Source organism: Panthera leo, chromosome F2, assembly GCF_018350215.1.
Source record: "Panthera leo isolate Ple1 chromosome F2, P.leo_Ple1_pat1.1, whole genome shotgun sequence".
NCBI classification, from domain to species: Eukaryota; Metazoa; Chordata; class Mammalia; order Carnivora; family Felidae; genus Panthera; species Panthera leo.
Genome location: NC_056695.1, coordinates 27,744,267 through 27,761,323, shown reverse-complemented (window position 1 = coordinate 27,761,323; position 17,057 = coordinate 27,744,267). Strand labels below are relative to the sequence as shown.

At 33.1% G+C, this 17,057-nt stretch overlaps 1 protein-coding gene across 2 annotated transcripts in view; it reads right to left on the bottom strand.

Moving 5' to 3' along the window:
* Positions 1 to 3,038: 3,038 nt before the first annotated feature.
* The window catches only part of ZC2HC1A (zinc finger C2HC-type containing 1A), a 48,567-nt gene continuing 34,548 nt past the window's right edge, over positions 3,039 to 17,057 (bottom strand). Inside the window, exons 8-10 of one of the 2 annotated variants that reach the window (XM_042924428.1) lie at positions 12,775 to 12,891; positions 8,521 to 8,628; positions 3,039 to 3,868 (exon numbers count right to left, since the gene is read on the bottom strand). In XM_042924428.1, the coding sequence (XP_042780362.1) occupies positions 3,703 to 3,868; positions 8,521 to 8,628; positions 12,775 to 12,891 (391 nt within the window). In that variant the 3' untranslated portion in view covers positions 3,039 to 3,702. The remainder of the gene's footprint in view (positions 3,869 to 8,520; positions 8,629 to 12,774; positions 12,892 to 17,057) is intronic. The other variant, XM_042924426.1, reaches the window with a different exon arrangement.

The following is a 17,057-nucleotide window of genomic DNA, read 5'->3' as shown; positions in this document are numbered from 1 at the left end:
AATAATAAACATTAGGGGCGCCTGGGTGGCGCAGTCGGTTAGGCGTCCGACTTCAGCCAGGTCACGATCTCGCGGTCCGTGAGTTCGAGCCCCGCGTCGGGCTCTGGGCTGACAGCTCGGAGCCTGGAGCCTCTTTCCGATTCTGTGTCTCCTTCTCTCTCTGCCCCTCCCCCGTTCATGCTCTGTCTCTCTCTGTCCCAAAAATAAATAAAAAAAAAAAAAAAAAAAAAAAAAAAGTAAAAAAAAAAAAAATAATAAACATTAAAAAAAACCAGCTTACGAATTATTAAAGTCACAACAAAATGAAGAATAAAAACTATCTTTTATAAATCTCCATAATGTCATGAGATAGATATAGATATATCTATGTTGCGGAGAGGCCTTTAAAATAAAATTGGAAGCTGGTAATATTAAATTATCTAAAAGCACCCTCTAGTGGCAAAAAAAGCAATCCACGTATAAGCCAAGCAAACTTACATATAATGAGTATCCTGATAGTAGTAATTAACTAAAAAACTTCTGAATGAAAATAAGTGTGGCTATCATTAACTTGGTTTTAATGATTTTCTACTGCTCAATTCAGTAACACAGTTGGAAAAATTATCTTAGTACTAAAAATATATCCACCACATAAAATACATATACCTACAATGCAAATATATTGCATTGAGTACAAATCAAACATGTTTAATTATATTAAAAAATTTTTTTATGTTTATTCATTTCCTGAGAGAGAGACAGAGTGCAAGCAGAGGAGGGACAGAGAGAGGGAGATAATCCAGAGCAGACTCCAGGCTCTGAACTGTCAGCACAGAGCCCAATGCAGGGCTTAAACTCACAAACCGCCAGATCATGCCTGAGCGGAAATGGGATGCTTAATCGACAGCCACCCAGGTGCCCCTAATTTGATTATATTTTTACTAGAGACAGCTCCTGTTTAAAATTTTAAATATGATAGTCTAAAATTACTAAGTATTGATGACAAACCAATACTTTTTGCCATTAACTGTAACATTACCTAATTCGAAATATACACGCAACATTTTCTATCAATCTTAAGTTCACTAATGTTTTCAACTGCTATATTTTACTGGCCATGAAGAGACTTTACTATTCATTAGAAATCTTGTAATGAAACATTTAGAATACTTTGAAGTCAGAAAACACTGCAATTCAGTAAAGTAATAGCAATTTTTTTAAAAGCTGATGGCACAAAAAAATGGCCAATTAAAAGCTACTTTCTGTCATTTAAAAAAATTTGTATTTAGACTTTGAATATTTTCTTCATATTTCAGTGTGCTCTTATCTTTCTACCTATGTCTGGGTAAAAGCTAAGACATTAATAAAGACCGACTGGAATTTTTTTTTTTTTTTGCTTCATCTTTATTGAATAGGTTCAAAAATGAAGACAATATTTATAATAAAAAACTGTGAACAAGAGACAACAGCAACCATAATAATTTTACTTTTTCAAGCTAATGACTTTCAGAATAATATATAAGCAATTTTTACATTTTAAATTTAAGCTTATAATCATTTTTTATTCTACCACACTGGCAAATACTTGTGAAAATAAATAAAAATAAACTAAATGATCTAGGAAAATTTCTCATAAACTGAACTATTGCACAACAAATCAATGTGAGAATAATATATGTAATATAAAAATGCATTTAAACACATTGTCACAACATGTTTCATAATTCATAAGTATACTTCACCAACTTACTATTTATAATAATCTCTGGGTTCTAGAATTGGATGATTTTTTTTTTTACCAACTCATTTTCCATGTAGTACATTGTAACATTTACTTGCTACTGCAAAATTCTGTGAGAAACAAACACGTGCCACTTCTGTTTAAGTTCATTTTATCTACCCCTCCCCTTGGGCAAAAATTATGTGGTCTTAAAAAAAAAATAGTGCTCAGTTCCAGGTAAAACAAAGTTTAAAGTTCTTCCTATGATTTATAACAATTAAGACAGAATAACATATTATAGAAATGAAAATCTAATACGTACATTATTCTCCTAAATTAATTACAGCTTATTCTAATAAATGGACTTTTTTTTAAAGACTAATTTGACTGAATGAAGACAACCAGAAAAAAAGAAGTTAATAAAAAATAAGGAAAGAAACCATAAGGAAAATAGAATAACAATTCCCATTATCTCAAGTTTACATACCCTGCCCGAATGAAAAACAAAAACAGAAACAAAAAACAAAAACCCCAAAAACTAATGAATACAATTACAAAGTATAAGCATAAATAAATTTCAGAAAAATTGTAAGCCACAAATTTCTACATTAACCCTTACAGTTGATCACAGTCATAAACGAGAAGCTATAAACTGCCTATAAAAGATTTGCTTATAACTTTATAAGATCAAAGCTCTTTCCATTCAACAGAAATTACTAATAAATTACAGAATATGGCTGCATAGGCAATCAAAGAAATCTGCTAAATACTGTTACATTGAAAGTGACAATGATTAAAAGCTACATTTTAGCCAAAATTAAAGTATAATTAAATTTTTGTGAATGTTTAATTACATAAATCAGCTAATGCATTAAAGCAATGCATTTTCAGTGGGGTTTTTACTGTGATGTGAATGGTGTTTTGGCATTAAACACTAAAAAGAAAATATAAGTAGGAAAATTAGATATTCTCTTGACCTACTCATAACTACATCTAACTATACTTCAAGGGAAATTAAAATTTAAAAATTGCTAATGATTAACTATCTAAATTATTTATTAGGTGAGGTGGTTTGTTTTAAAATCTATTAAAAATAATTTTTTCTAATTACACAGAAATAAATGTGTGGAATTTTGTAAGGAAATTTATGCATTTTATATTATTTTCAAACTTTGCAAATAAAAAAAGTAGTAAAATAAAACTCTTTAAACATGAGGTTATGAAAAAAATGAAATATGGAGATACAATTAGAAATAGAGTATACATTCAACTAACAAATAAGTAAAAAAAAAAATCATTCAGTTATGACTGGAATAAGACACATTTGTATTTTTCAGTCTTGTGTCTCTAAAAAGGAAACTGCATAATTACATTTTAAAGAATGAGTAAAGACCTTTAAATTATAAAATTAATGATATACCGAGTAAAGGACAACCTAGACCCGTGGGGCTTTTTTCCTTTCTTTTTTAATATTTATAAAATTAATTGTTGGCAAGCTCTACAGAAATGATCTCACATAACTAGTTGTAACTAAAAATATTCTCTTCATTTCCAAAATTTCAAGCATCCCATCCTATGATACTATCTGAAAATAGGCACCAATAATAAATATGTTTGTTCTGATTTTTTGCTCAAGGTAATGATCATCCCTAAAGCTTGCAGGACTGAGCACTAGTGTTTGATTTTGTGGAGGTATGCTTCATGTGCTTTAACAACAATAACAGAAAAGTAACACCTAAGTTAATGATTCCACTTGAAATTATTTTGACAGATGAGTGAATATTTCCTTGAATGGCACAGTTTGGGGCATCAGGTATTTATTATACACAGTATATGTACACAAATATATACACACACACATTACACAGCCAAAGATTATGCTTCAAAAATTGCTGAAAAAAGTATTTTGAATAATTTTAGCATAAATTCACTAGAGGAAGTACTTAGCTGTCCAAGCAGCAACAGTCATAAAATTTTAGACTTAGCTTTTTTTTGGACTCTGTTCACAGAACCATTCTTCGAATGCCACATTCACAGCAGAACTTTGCCCATTCTACAGGGTATTTAGTCCCACACTCGTGGCAGAATTTTGGTAAGTGTCCTGTTGAATTTCCTTCCATGCCTTTAATGTTTCCGCCATTAAGTGAAGATACACAGTCTCCATCTGGCCTGAAGAAGTATAGGAAAAAAGTGGAAACACAAAGTTCTTGTCAGTAGTTTTCATAACCCTTAGAAAACACAACATAAAAATATTAAGTACAACTAAAACATTGTTTAACCTCATTTTTAATATTCTTCTAGTTTAGATTAAAAAAAAAAAAAAAGAATCCCTTTTAGGTAATAATGAAATTCTAAATGTCTTCTTTGGCATTTTATTTGTCCCTGTTATGAGAATCTTTCAGGAACAAATGCCACCACACTTTGCATCTCCTCAATATACAACGTATTTACTACAATGGGAGCATGATGGAAATTTAGGTGTCCCTTCTGCAAAACCATCTCTACAGAGAAAACTGGAACTCTGCCCTGAGGAAAGGTGGAGGTCTTTCCTCCAAATATACATCGTAATAAATATGTACATATAACATATATATAAAACTAAATACATAATTTCTCCCAATCTATTATGCTATTTTCACTGTATCCATAGTATCTTTTAAAATTCTCATCATTATCATTAGGTCCTTTGCTCTAATTTAGTTACACTAACACACTCAAATTCTTTCATCCTTTATCCCCTGTACTGCAACCCTCATGGCTCTGGACACTCTCACTGTCACCTTGAACTCTGTGTCCCCCTTTGCTTTAATTGTTGTCCATCTGACATGCAGTATATGTTATTTATGTTATGTCTTCTCCATAAGATTGTAAGCTCCCTGAGTGCAAGGATTTTTATCTGTTTTATTACTGCTCTAGGCTAGGATCAAGAGAAGTACTGGACATAAACTCATCTCTCAGTAAATATTTTTTTAACGAGTAAGTGAATGAGTAATACATGACAAGGATAAAGAAAGCAAAATATTTGGTCTGTTTAAAATGCCAAAGAAAACTTCTCTCAAGATTGATCAACAAAAAAGGAACAAACAATATTCAGAATAAAAGAGGGATGTAACTACAGATATAACAGAGATTTAAAATTATAAGAACAATTCTATGCTAGCAATTTGAAACTCAGATGAAATGAAAAATTTCCTAGAAAAATGTACTTATGAAAACTGATTTCAAATAAACTAGCACTAAACAAACATAATCATTAAATTATGAATGAAATAGTAATTAACAGACTACCCCTCCTTATCACGTAGGTACACACACACATAATGGACTCAGGACAGTTTTACATGGTAAATTCTACTAAACTTTTCCAAAAGGGGGAGGTGAAAAACAATATTCTGCAATTTCTTTTCAAAGGTTGTTTGAAACTCAAACTAATAAGATAATATAAAATTAAAATAAATTTTACCTGTTAACTTGGAAATACATGTAAATATCTTCAAGAATTTCAGCAAATGCAATTTACAAACATGTAATTCAGGACACTTTAGATTTATTTCAGAACATAGGACTGATTTAACATTAGGAAATATATTAATACAATTTATCACATAAACAGACTAAAGGATTTAAAAATATTAGTTATATGTACATATATGATATTCAATAACACTCACCACTTATTCTTGATTAAAAAAACACTTAGAAAATTAGGAATAAAAGGGAATGTCATTACATCAATAAAATGTATTTAACAGAATTCTGTATCAGTCTCCCTCTTTAATGGTGACATGTAAGAATTTTCTTTAAAAACAGAAATGTCACAAGAATGTCAGCTATAATCATTTCTATTTTAATATAACCTATAATGTAGCCTAAGTTGAACTCCTTGTTTCTGTGGACACATCTGACACTGGGATAGCTTCCCAGCCTTCTTTAATGAAAACCTTTAAAAAGGTGGAATGCCAGCTGTGCTTCCAGGCCATAGAGCTTATACGCTGTCCACTGAAACCAGACATCCCTCAGGACAAACTGAAAGCTATGTCCATGGAGTGTTACATGAGAAACTCGTTCCCTTTGGGGGACAAAGAATTTCCAATTAAACTGATCCTACACACACTTATAAGATCTTGTTCTTTCACACCCAGGCTGTCACTTGGACGGTCAAAGACCAGCTCCACGATGGGGGCAAGGATTTCCAGGAAAGAGACACACCTGACACTTCTTGCTATCATTCCCTATTTCCTGTCAGTAATCCCAATGCCAAATGTCATATATTACCATGTCACTACATCTAGCTGTGCCTCCGGATGAGCATTTCAAGAGTCCTGGCTTAGAGAAGAGGCATGAGGAGAGGGGAAGGCAAAGTTGAGTTTCTAAAGCACCACTTTGTACAAGTCCAACAAACCAACTCCTCTCTCCCACAATGACATTAAAACCCAAGCCTTTCAACAGGAAGATCAGTAAAGCCTCAAATGTAAGTGCAGTGTCAGGGTTAATTTACCCATTTGACCTCTAGTTTCCTTTGTTTATTTACCTGTGGAGGTTTCCTTTACTTTTCTGAGAGCTAAGCTATACATTCTAAAGGATATTTGTTCCATCTTGTGTAGTTATTTCTAGGTATTTTGGGTGGAAGAACCATCCAGAAAATGCAGTCTCTCAAACTTGCAGGAAAAGATATCTATGAGATTTCTTCATCTATTATGGTTGTAATTATTCCATCTGGGTAGGGTAGTAAGTCAAGTGAACAAGGTTCAGGGTTTCCTATCACATATCAACCATTTAAAAAGAAAGAAAAGAAAAACAAAAAAAAAAAAAGAACCCAAACTCATTTTTAATGGATTTTTACCCCTGATTGTTGACACTTCTTTTGTCTACCTCTTTAGAAAGATTAAATGATCTTTTTATTCAAGCGCATGTTTTTATTAAGCTTTCTACTTTATAAGAGAATATTAATTCTATACTCAGAATGGCCCTATACTTACACAACAACATAGTACAACCACATGTCAGGAATCCAAGAAACATTAAGTTCACTTCTTTAATACTTAACATGCATCAAAACCTCAGCTGAGACAAACAATGTTTATTAAAGAATGTAGCTGGAAAGGTAGTAATTCACCTATTCATCTATTGCTCTCATTCCATGTTATGCCTAAACATCACTCTTAAAACTTTAAAAATCCAAACCAAAGAATTCAAACTCTCTGGGAGGGATGTGGACCTGTTCATTTTCAGAAAGTTTCACAGGTGCTTTGTTCTGAAGGGTAACAACCAAGATTGACAGCTAGGATTTAGATACTTGAAAATCTAACCCTGCATTAAATCTAAATAATGGATAACTGTGTATGTTATATACTTATAACAAAAGCGGACAACATATATACCTATACATCACAAATATATATCACAACAATTTTTGGTGAATTCATGTTATAGGCCTGCACTGAGGGCATCTTAAAACACCCTATGAAATTCATTACCGTATTTACAGTGGAGATGTTAATTAAGAAGTTATCCATTGGATGGGGAGGATAAATTAGAGGCAGGTGGTCAAAGGTATAAACTTCTAGTTGTAAGATAAATAGGTACTAGGGATGTAATGTACAACATGATGACTACAGCAAACAGTGTGACAGATAGGAACGTTTCTAAGCGAGTAAATCCTAAAAGTTCTCAACACAAGGTGAAATCTTTTTTTTTTTTTTTTGCTTTTTTCCTTCTATCTGTGTTAAGAAGATGGATGTTAACCAAACATATGGTAATTGTTTCAGAATATATGTAAAACAAAACCATCATGCTGTCTGCCTTAAACTTATCCAGTGATGTATGGCAATTACTTCTCAATAAAGCTGGAAAAAAAAGTTATCCATTAAATTACTCAGTTCCTCTTTCATAAGAATTCACAGGCAGATTTCTGAGGCCTTGAGACTAGTGCTTTCAAAGAGAAATAATTTTTGTTTTTTAAATATAACATCAATCATGTAACTACTCTTCTCTTCTCCTGTACTCTGGCTGCTACAAAGTTTGGACCCAATTTATGGCCAAGGGCTAGGCTGTGGACTAACTTCATTCCTTTTTTTGCTTTATCTTTTAATTCTCATTTTTCCTTTTCCTATTCTTTCATTTTTATACAATACTGTATCTCAACGTGTATCTCTGTATATTGCCTTAAAGCTTTCTGGAATAGTTGGAATACACACACACACACACACACACACACTTTTATATAATATTGTATCTCAACATGTATCTCTGTATATTGCCTTAAAGCTTTCTGGAATAGTTGTGATTGATACACACAGACACACACACACACACACACACATATATATATACTAGCTGTAACTGGAAGGATTTCATTATATGCTTAAACACGGAGTGAATGTCAAAGTTGTACAAATATTGTGACAGATAAGAAAGGGAAGTACATGGATATTCACAACCTCAGTAGGGGAATTTAAATGTATTAAAATGCTGCTGAAAATTACAATACCAGTGGTATAAAGGGTCTATGACTCAATTTGTTGAGGTAAAAAGAACTACGTTGCACTTAAAATTAAGATATAAAATACCAATGAATCCAGTGAAACTGAACAGATTACTTTGAGCATTTACAACATTAATAACTACAAGGTATAGGAAACTATTATTTATGCCTAAATTATTTCTTTAGTGTACAGCTTAAAAACCAAACTAAATCATTAACAGTAAAGGAAAATTAGATTTTCTATTAACAGTCTGATACATATTTTTGTATATGGTCCTTAAAAAACTACATATATTCATTTTTATTTTAGTTCTTACAATCTCAGAGCTAAACATACCTGGCTATGTAGCTCTCAGTATATGTTTTTCTTTTGTTTGTAAGCACACCTGAAGCAGGATTTCGTGCCAAACTAGGTGGTGTGGAATTTCGAGGTTTGATGTTAGTTCTAAGAGAGAAAGAGATGACATAATGAAAACATAAAAAATAGTAAGCATTTATTTCTCATATTGCTTATTTGCATGATTAGAAAAATAATTTGAAGCTGTAGAGAGGTGAATTCAAAAGATTAAAATACAAGTAATTATTTTAAATCTGAAAACAATATTTAAAGCTAAGAATAATCCAAAGCACTTTGCATTTACTAACAGTATCCTGATGGCATATAAAATCAACTATATATATATATGTTACGTGAAATTTAAAGTTAATAATTCTGAAAGGCTTCAGGATTTTAAAAGCTTAAATCTATAGTTCCTTTATTTATTTATTTTTTAAAAAATTTTTTTTTTTTTTCAACGTTTATTTATTTTTGGGACAGAGAGAGACAGAGCATGAATGGGGGAGGGGCAGAGAGAGAGGGAGACACAGAATCGGAAACAGGCTCCAGGCTCTGAGCCATCAGCCCAGAGCCCGACGCGGGGCTCGAACTCACGGACCGCGAGATCGTGACCTGGCTGAAGTCGGATGCCCAACCGACTGCGCCACCCAGGCGCCCCTATAGTTCCTTTAAAATAGAGATATTTGTTAAATGCCTGTGAATACCTGTTATTACACATTATGAGTTGTGGTTAAAAAAACAACAAGAAAGAGGGCGCCTGGGTGGCTTAGTCGGTTAAGCATCTGACTTCGGCTCAGGTCATGATCTCACGGTTTGTGAGTTCAAGCTCCGCATCAGGCTCTGTGCTGACAGCTCGGAGCCTGGAGCCTGCTTCAGATTCTGTGTCTCTCTCGCTCTCTGCCCCTCCCCTACTCATGCTCTGTCTCTGTCTCAAAAATAAATAAACATTTAAAAAAACCCCAAGAAATATTAGCCAGTATTAGCCAAATATTAGCCAAGAAATATTTAATAATTTTCAATAAATGAAAGCCTACTCTTGGAAATAGCAACTAAAATAAATGGGTTAATATAATTTCCCCCTTTTAAGATTTAATCTAGTCAACTACACAGCCTGGACTATCTGGTATCAGTAGACGAGTTCTGGTTGGATCATCACTGAATTCCCTTTATGAAATTTCAGGAATCAAAGAAAGCTTAGACGGTTGAATAACAATACAGTGGTAAAAGTACAAGATTTGGGATTCAGATGAACCCGGATTCAAACCCAAATTGCTACTGACTAATGTGGCAGTAGCAGGCAACGTGAGTCTAAGTTCCCCATTTCTAAAATTAACTATCATCAGTTTTCTTATAGAAGTTATGATATGCCAGCTGCAATTTATATAAACATTCAGAATAGTTGACGATGATGATAATACTATTTTATTACTACTATGGCTATTGTTACTACTACTACTAGTTAACATTTACAAAATGGTGCTTACCACATTTGGTATAGTTATATTTCTAATTGCCTTCATATATAAGCTTACTTAATCCTCATAATAATCCAATGAAGTAAACAGTATTAATAACTCTACTTTAGAAATGAGGCAACTAAGGCAAAGAGTGGTTAAGTAACTTCACCAAGGTGACACATTCAAATGTGTTGCCAAACAGATGTTAAAGAGCTAGTTCCTTCTCCCTCTTTAGAGATTTAGTCAACTCTTTTCAGAGATATCCAATGTTGTGTCACATGAACAAGCAGAATACATTTAAAAATTCCTTTAGATGGTAAGTTCTTAAACAATGGCTGAAATTCTTCCTCCTTAGCGAGCAAAGTTGGAGACAGTCTCTGAAATAGCTACCTCCAAAATAGACATAGGTAATAACAACATCTACTGTTTTTCAAATGCCAAATATGATGCCAGGTACTATACATACTTTACTTTGTTTAATCTTCACAGAAATCTCAGAAGATATTATTATTCCATCTTAAAGTTGAATAAACTCATACTCAGAGAAATTAAGTAAGCTGCAAAGCTATAACATGGTCACAGTATTTGAACTTGAATTTAGATGGGTTGTTACATTTCTTATATCAATATGCAATGCTGTCATTCAAAAAGAGGCTGCTTTCAGTAGTTACTTTAAGTTATTTCTAAACTTTGGGACGCCTGGGTGGTTCAGTCAGTTAAGTGTCTATCTCTCGGTTTCAGCTCAGGTCATCATCTCGCAGTTCGTGAGTTGGAGCCCCGCATCAACTCTGCGCTGCCAGTGTGGAGCCTGCTTGGGATTCTCTCTCTCTCCTTCTCTCTCTGCCCCTACCCTGCTCTCGCTCACTCTCTCTCAAAATAAGTAAACTATAAAAAAAATAAATAATTTCTAAACTTTGACAAGAATCACCTTGGTGTATGAATGGGTTACCCTGGACCCTTAAAATGGCGACTGACAGTCTAGCGATGAGGTATATATATATATACTCTTATATAGCCAGCCCCTCCAGGGATGTTGCAGAACTGCTACAGTACCTTTTCGGGAATTCAATCTCTAAAAACTAATTGCCAAACAATGGCAATTCCTCCAGTGAGAGTCAGAAGAGAAATAGGAAGGACACTTTTTTTTTTTTTTTTTGGCTCTAAAACAAAGTCTTGCTAGAAATCCTATCACCTTCTTATATTATGTACATATAATACAAACACACCTATAGATATACACATATAACCTCACCATATCAGTGAAGTTATTCAAATAATTAGAAAATTGTTTTAAAATTAGAGAAAAATTAGATTATCAACAAGAATCATCATTATGAAATATCAATCATGTACTTTTAGTAACATCTTCTAAGAGGTGGAATCTGAGTATCAAGAACCATTCTTAGGAGATTGGGAAAAACAGTCTTGATCAGTACTTAAAACATGCTGCCCCAGTCCCACATGGTCAGCACACTTTTGCTCCTGGCCAGAGTTTGAAAAGTGCTACCCTTATTCTGTATCTGTAATCTGCTTGACCTAGGTCACACAATAATAAAGAAAGTTTAATTTTGGAATTATACTTACTTTACCTTGCCGCCATCACTGTTTCTTTGAGATACACTTCAGAGCAAATAGAGAGCAACAGGAGTACTAAGAAAATGGCTCAGGGCACAAATTCTTCCTTCTAGGATTGATCACTAACTACTTAAAAAGAACACATGGGGGGCGCCTGGGTGGCTCAGTGGTTAAGCGTCGGACTTTGGCCCAGGTCACGATCTCACTGTTTGTGAGTTTGAGCCTCACATTGGGCTCTGTGCCGACAGCTCAGAGCCTGGAGCCTGCTTCAGATTCTATGTCTCCCTCTCTCTCTGTCCCTCCCCTGCTCATGCACTCTCGCTCTCTCTCTCAAAAATAAATAAACATTAAAAAAAAATTTTAAAAAAAGAACACATGGTTGCTGCTAATATCTCAAAGACTTCTCCCATCTTTATTTTACTTTATTTTACATTTAGTTAAATTTATTCTTACTTTTCATACATGGTAAGAGAATGCTGTAGAAGGCATCGGTTTAAAAGTTAAGTAAGTGAATTCTGATGAATAATACACATTTCAACTTTAATAAGTAATTTATCAGATTCTAATTTCATCATTTTAAAATGAGAGGGCTAGACTTGGGAGTTGGAGCCCAAACTAGAAAACCCTGAAGACTTATGTGGAAGAGTTCCAAGATGACTGCCATCGGCACTTGCCACTCTTCTCCGCTTTCTAGGCCAGTATAGAGAGGGGAGTGTACCTGGCAGTGTCTTATCCTTTCCCAGTTTCATATGTTATTTGTAACCATGTAACCAAAAGGATGAGAATTCCTGGACCAAATGTTTTCTAAAATCTTTTTTCTGCCTTTTTATAATAATTCATTATCTAACTAAAAAATAATACAGGAATATTACATATTATGTAGGGCATAATATCCCCTATTCTCTTCTTTTTAAAAATATTGCTCCTAAAAAAAAGTTTCATAAAAATAACAATTATTGAAGGTGGCTATTTCAATCCTCTAAAAGTTAAAATTTAATGTAAACAAATGTATGCTAAAACCAGCTTTATGTAGAACAACAGAAATGCTCATCTAACATCAGTGTTTTAAATCCTAGAAGATTATTTAGCACTTCTAGGCTTACAAATGATTAAAGAAAGATTTTTTAAGTATAGGAATGTATAAGTTTATAATATTCAATTACATAAAGCCTTTAAGGAAATATCTGAAAAAGATTAACCAAACTGAGTTACAAATACTTACTTGTAAATGGGTAATAACTCATGTCTTTTGATGGCACTGTCTGATTTTGTATCACTGTCATACAACCTTTGCACGTGTCTTCCAGTTCGAAGTGGAGGGCCTAACTTGTCCATCTTACTATTAAAATATATAAAGGTGTACCCATAAGGAGATTGCTACTGTTTGTTTCTTTATATTAAGAAAATATTTTTAACATTATTCTTATTCATCAGAAATCTACCCACCAAGCTCTAAATTATCAGACTGCCAGGGTAAGGACTATCAAAAAGAATCCTCAGTTCATACAAAGTCTACTATTAGATAGGAAATTCTGACGAGGCAGACCACCCTGCCAATTTTGAGGAACATCCAAAAAATGCCACATTTTTATATAGCAGGGCAATGGAATCAATAAAGCAAGTTAAGAAGGACAATGGCCATTTCAAATAAAACTTGTAGAGCTAGAAAAGTTATTATTCTGGTAAATAAGACTGATTCGATGTTTGTTCTTATGGAGTTCACAAATAATCTAATTTCCATGTTTCCTGATTTCATAGTAAGTTGTTTTTTCTTCTTTATTATTTTATAATTTCCTCTGCATTTTAAAATTCCAAATATAAAGGAATCAAATAAATTACATATATCTTTACCCCTGACTTTCTAACAAAGAATGATTATTTCTAAAATTTATACAGAGAAAGGTAAAGCATAATATAGTGGGAAAAAAAATGGATGGCAATTCTGAAATATCACGTGTAGAAATGTTAAGTGGCCATGTCATCTGAAGTTTCCTATTTTTTTTTAACCAAAAGTATAAAGGAGCTCCATCTGGAGGAAAATATGGAAGACTGCAGGTTTGTTGAAATATCATTGTTTTACATCAACCAAATAATTAAATCCTACATACTATCACCAACCAATATCCATTCATGGTAGGGAGCAGGAAAAATTAAAATAGGAAAGTGACTACTGAATAACACATCACTGCTCATTAACTTAAAAAGGATACTCTTTAAGAGATGCTTGTTTACTCCACTTAATCTTCCATTTACTGACTCTACAAATCCTGAGCACCTACTATGTATCAGGCACTATGCTACATTCTGGGGATATCCTGGTAAATGAAACAAAACTGATCTTGTTTGTACAGAATTTAGTGTCTAAAAAGAATCCGTTCATTGCTCTTGATTATAAGGGTCTCTATAGAGGGACACATTTTATACATTTTAATGTTTTTTTAGTATCCTGTACATAGCAGATATTTCGCTGTGAAAGTTGGTATTAATGCTTTGCAGGTGGTGGTGCTTATATTAGGTGTTTACATCACAATATTTAAAACACTCTAAAGTTTTTTAAAAAATGCCTTCAATAAGATGTGGGGTACACACACACACACACACACGTGCACATAGGAATATTACCTAGCCACAAAAAGGGTAAGCCTGCAACATTTGAGACAACACAGATGGACCTAGAGTGCATTATGCTAAATGAAGTAAGTCACACTAAAAAAGACAAATACCATATGATTTTACTCATATGTGGAATCTAAAAATCAAATGAATAAACACACAAAGAGCAGAATCAAATCTATAAATACAGAGAAGAACTGATGGTTGCCAGGGGGGTTGGAGGTGGGAAAAAGGGCAAATGGGTGAAGGGGAGTGGGAAATACAGGCTTCCAGTTATGGAATGAATAAGTCACAAGAATAAAAGGCACAGCTTCAGGAATATAGTCAATATTGTGTTGAATGGTGACAGATGGTAGCTACATCTGTGGTGAGCACAGCCTAACATATAGAGAAGTTGAATCACTATGTTGTACACCTGAAACTAATGTGACACTATGTGTCAACTATACTCAAAAAACTTCTTAAAAAATACCTTCATTAAATATATATATTTTACATAATTTCTAAAATGTTTGAGATTAAAATTAGGTTTCATCTGTAAAAGATTATTAATTTTACTATTTAGTAAATGTCAGTAAAAACTTAGTAAAAATCAGATTTTTCTTTGAATTGCTTAACAAGTATCAAAACTTTAGTGTTACAAATAGTGGTTATTTTACAAAAGATATCTGTGTCTTCGGAATAAAGAATGAAAGATCTTATTTTCTTTCACAGAAATTACTGAAATTAAGATTTAGAAAATTTTAAACTACATTTTTAAACCAAATTTTTCTAATAGGTTAAGAACTATTCAAATCTGACATATGACACAACAAAGTTCAATTTGATAAAGGAGATGTATAAAATCTAATAAAATCTAAAGGTAATTATCTAATGTATTATAAATTTTTCATATATGAGAATTAACCAGTATTTTCAGATTTTGAAAATCTAATTGAATGTCAGTTTCCAATAAGGATTTGTTTCGTGGCCCATATACCTGTGTCATAAATTTTAACTCAGTTGACCTATCTACCTATGTATATGTTTATGTATATACATATACACACACAGACACAATTCAAGTATTACTTCAGCTGAATGTCAGTAAATGCAATTCTTTTTTTTAAGTTTATTTATTTATTTTGGGAGAGAGAGAGAGAGAGAGAAAGAAAGAGAACACAGGGGAGAGGCAGAGAGAGCGGGAGGGAGAAAATCCCAAGCACACTCTGCACTGTCAGTGCAAAGCCTGACACGGGGCTTGATCCTATGAACTGTCAGATCATGACCGGAGGCAAAATCAAGAGTTGGACACTTATCCAACTGAGCCACCCAGGTGCCCCAGCAAATGTTATTCCTAAACTCAGTTCACTTAAACTTATGCTCTTGTATAACTTGCTATTGTTATGCTATGTTATCAAGGTATAAGCAAACAAAAACAAAATTTATAAATCCCCATAATGTAATCAAGATTATATATATACCACACATAAAAATTTATATATAATGTACTTACTTTATAAACTATAGTATTTTTATAAATTTATTTATATGTAAATTTTATATATTAAATATATTTTTATATATAAAATCTCGATTACATATATTTTTTGGCCATGCAATAATAATCAACACTGGGGGGCACCTGGGTCGCTCAGTTGGTTAAGCATCTGACTCTTGAGTTTGGTTCAGGTCATGATCTCATGGTTCATGAGTTAAGGCCAGTGCCGGGCTCTGTGCTGACAACATCGAGCCTACAACATTGAGCCTTCTTGGGATTCTCTCTCTCCCTCTCTCTAAATATAAATAAACCTTTAAAAAAAATCGACATTGAGGCTATTATGTAAATTTAAAAATTATTGTTTATGAAAGAAGACCTTTCAAATAGTTAAATCTTTCCCTAAACTAATCCAGATCATAAGATATAACAGATGATTTCTCGTGTACCATCTGTGTATTTATTTTACTGAGCATGAACACTTCTCTACTCACATTTCTTTTTATATCAAATCCCTTCATTCTGTTTTTCAACCTCCAACAGCACTAAAGATAAGTCAAAGCAGCAACAAGATGAAGGGATATTTGGAAATAAATTAAAATCTTGCAAAAGTAGTAACATGTTTTCAAAAGGAATTTAAAGGGTTCACCCCAGCAGATTGCTCTTTGGTTGAAGTTTCTTCTCTTTATCTTTCTTGGTTGTGCAAATCATCAGCAAATGACTTAAGGAAGCAAATAAAATGAGTTTAGGAACCTGGAAGCCTGTGTCTATTTAATGTTTTGTTCTGACCTCAGGGGCATTAGATGTTCAAAGCTATGAAAAAAATTCACCTTGATTGATGTTAACACTGAATTTATACACCCGGGGTTACTTTGAGAATAAATCTGGGGAAAGTAAAACAAATTATCTATTAGGTATTTTTAGATTATTCACAAAGTTTGAGCAATATAATTTCAATCTGATACTAATCCATTATGGAACTATCAGTATCAATGTTTTTAGAGTGCTTCTATGCTATTTTTCTTTTAAAGGTTCCAACTGGTGATGTCAATTATATACCCAAGGACTAAAAGAAATTAAGGCAGAAATAAACTAATCCATTCAGCAGTAGAAATAGTCTTGCTACTGCTAAGGAAAGCAGAAGATGATATTTTGAAGTCAACTAAGCACACACACATAGCATACATCTAGTGCAGACTAAGCAACCTGATACACATAACATACGGTTTCAATCCCACATGAAATTCAAGGATATGCCCTTAAATTGGCACTTAGATTTCATCAGAGTCAACATGAAAGTATATTTTCAATTTCTCACTGTTCTTTCAATACAAGCACACAAATGTGCTAGGTTAGTAAAAGTTAAAAAATCTTTTGGTTCCATGGACCTCTAATCAATGGTCAAAGTTTCCAGA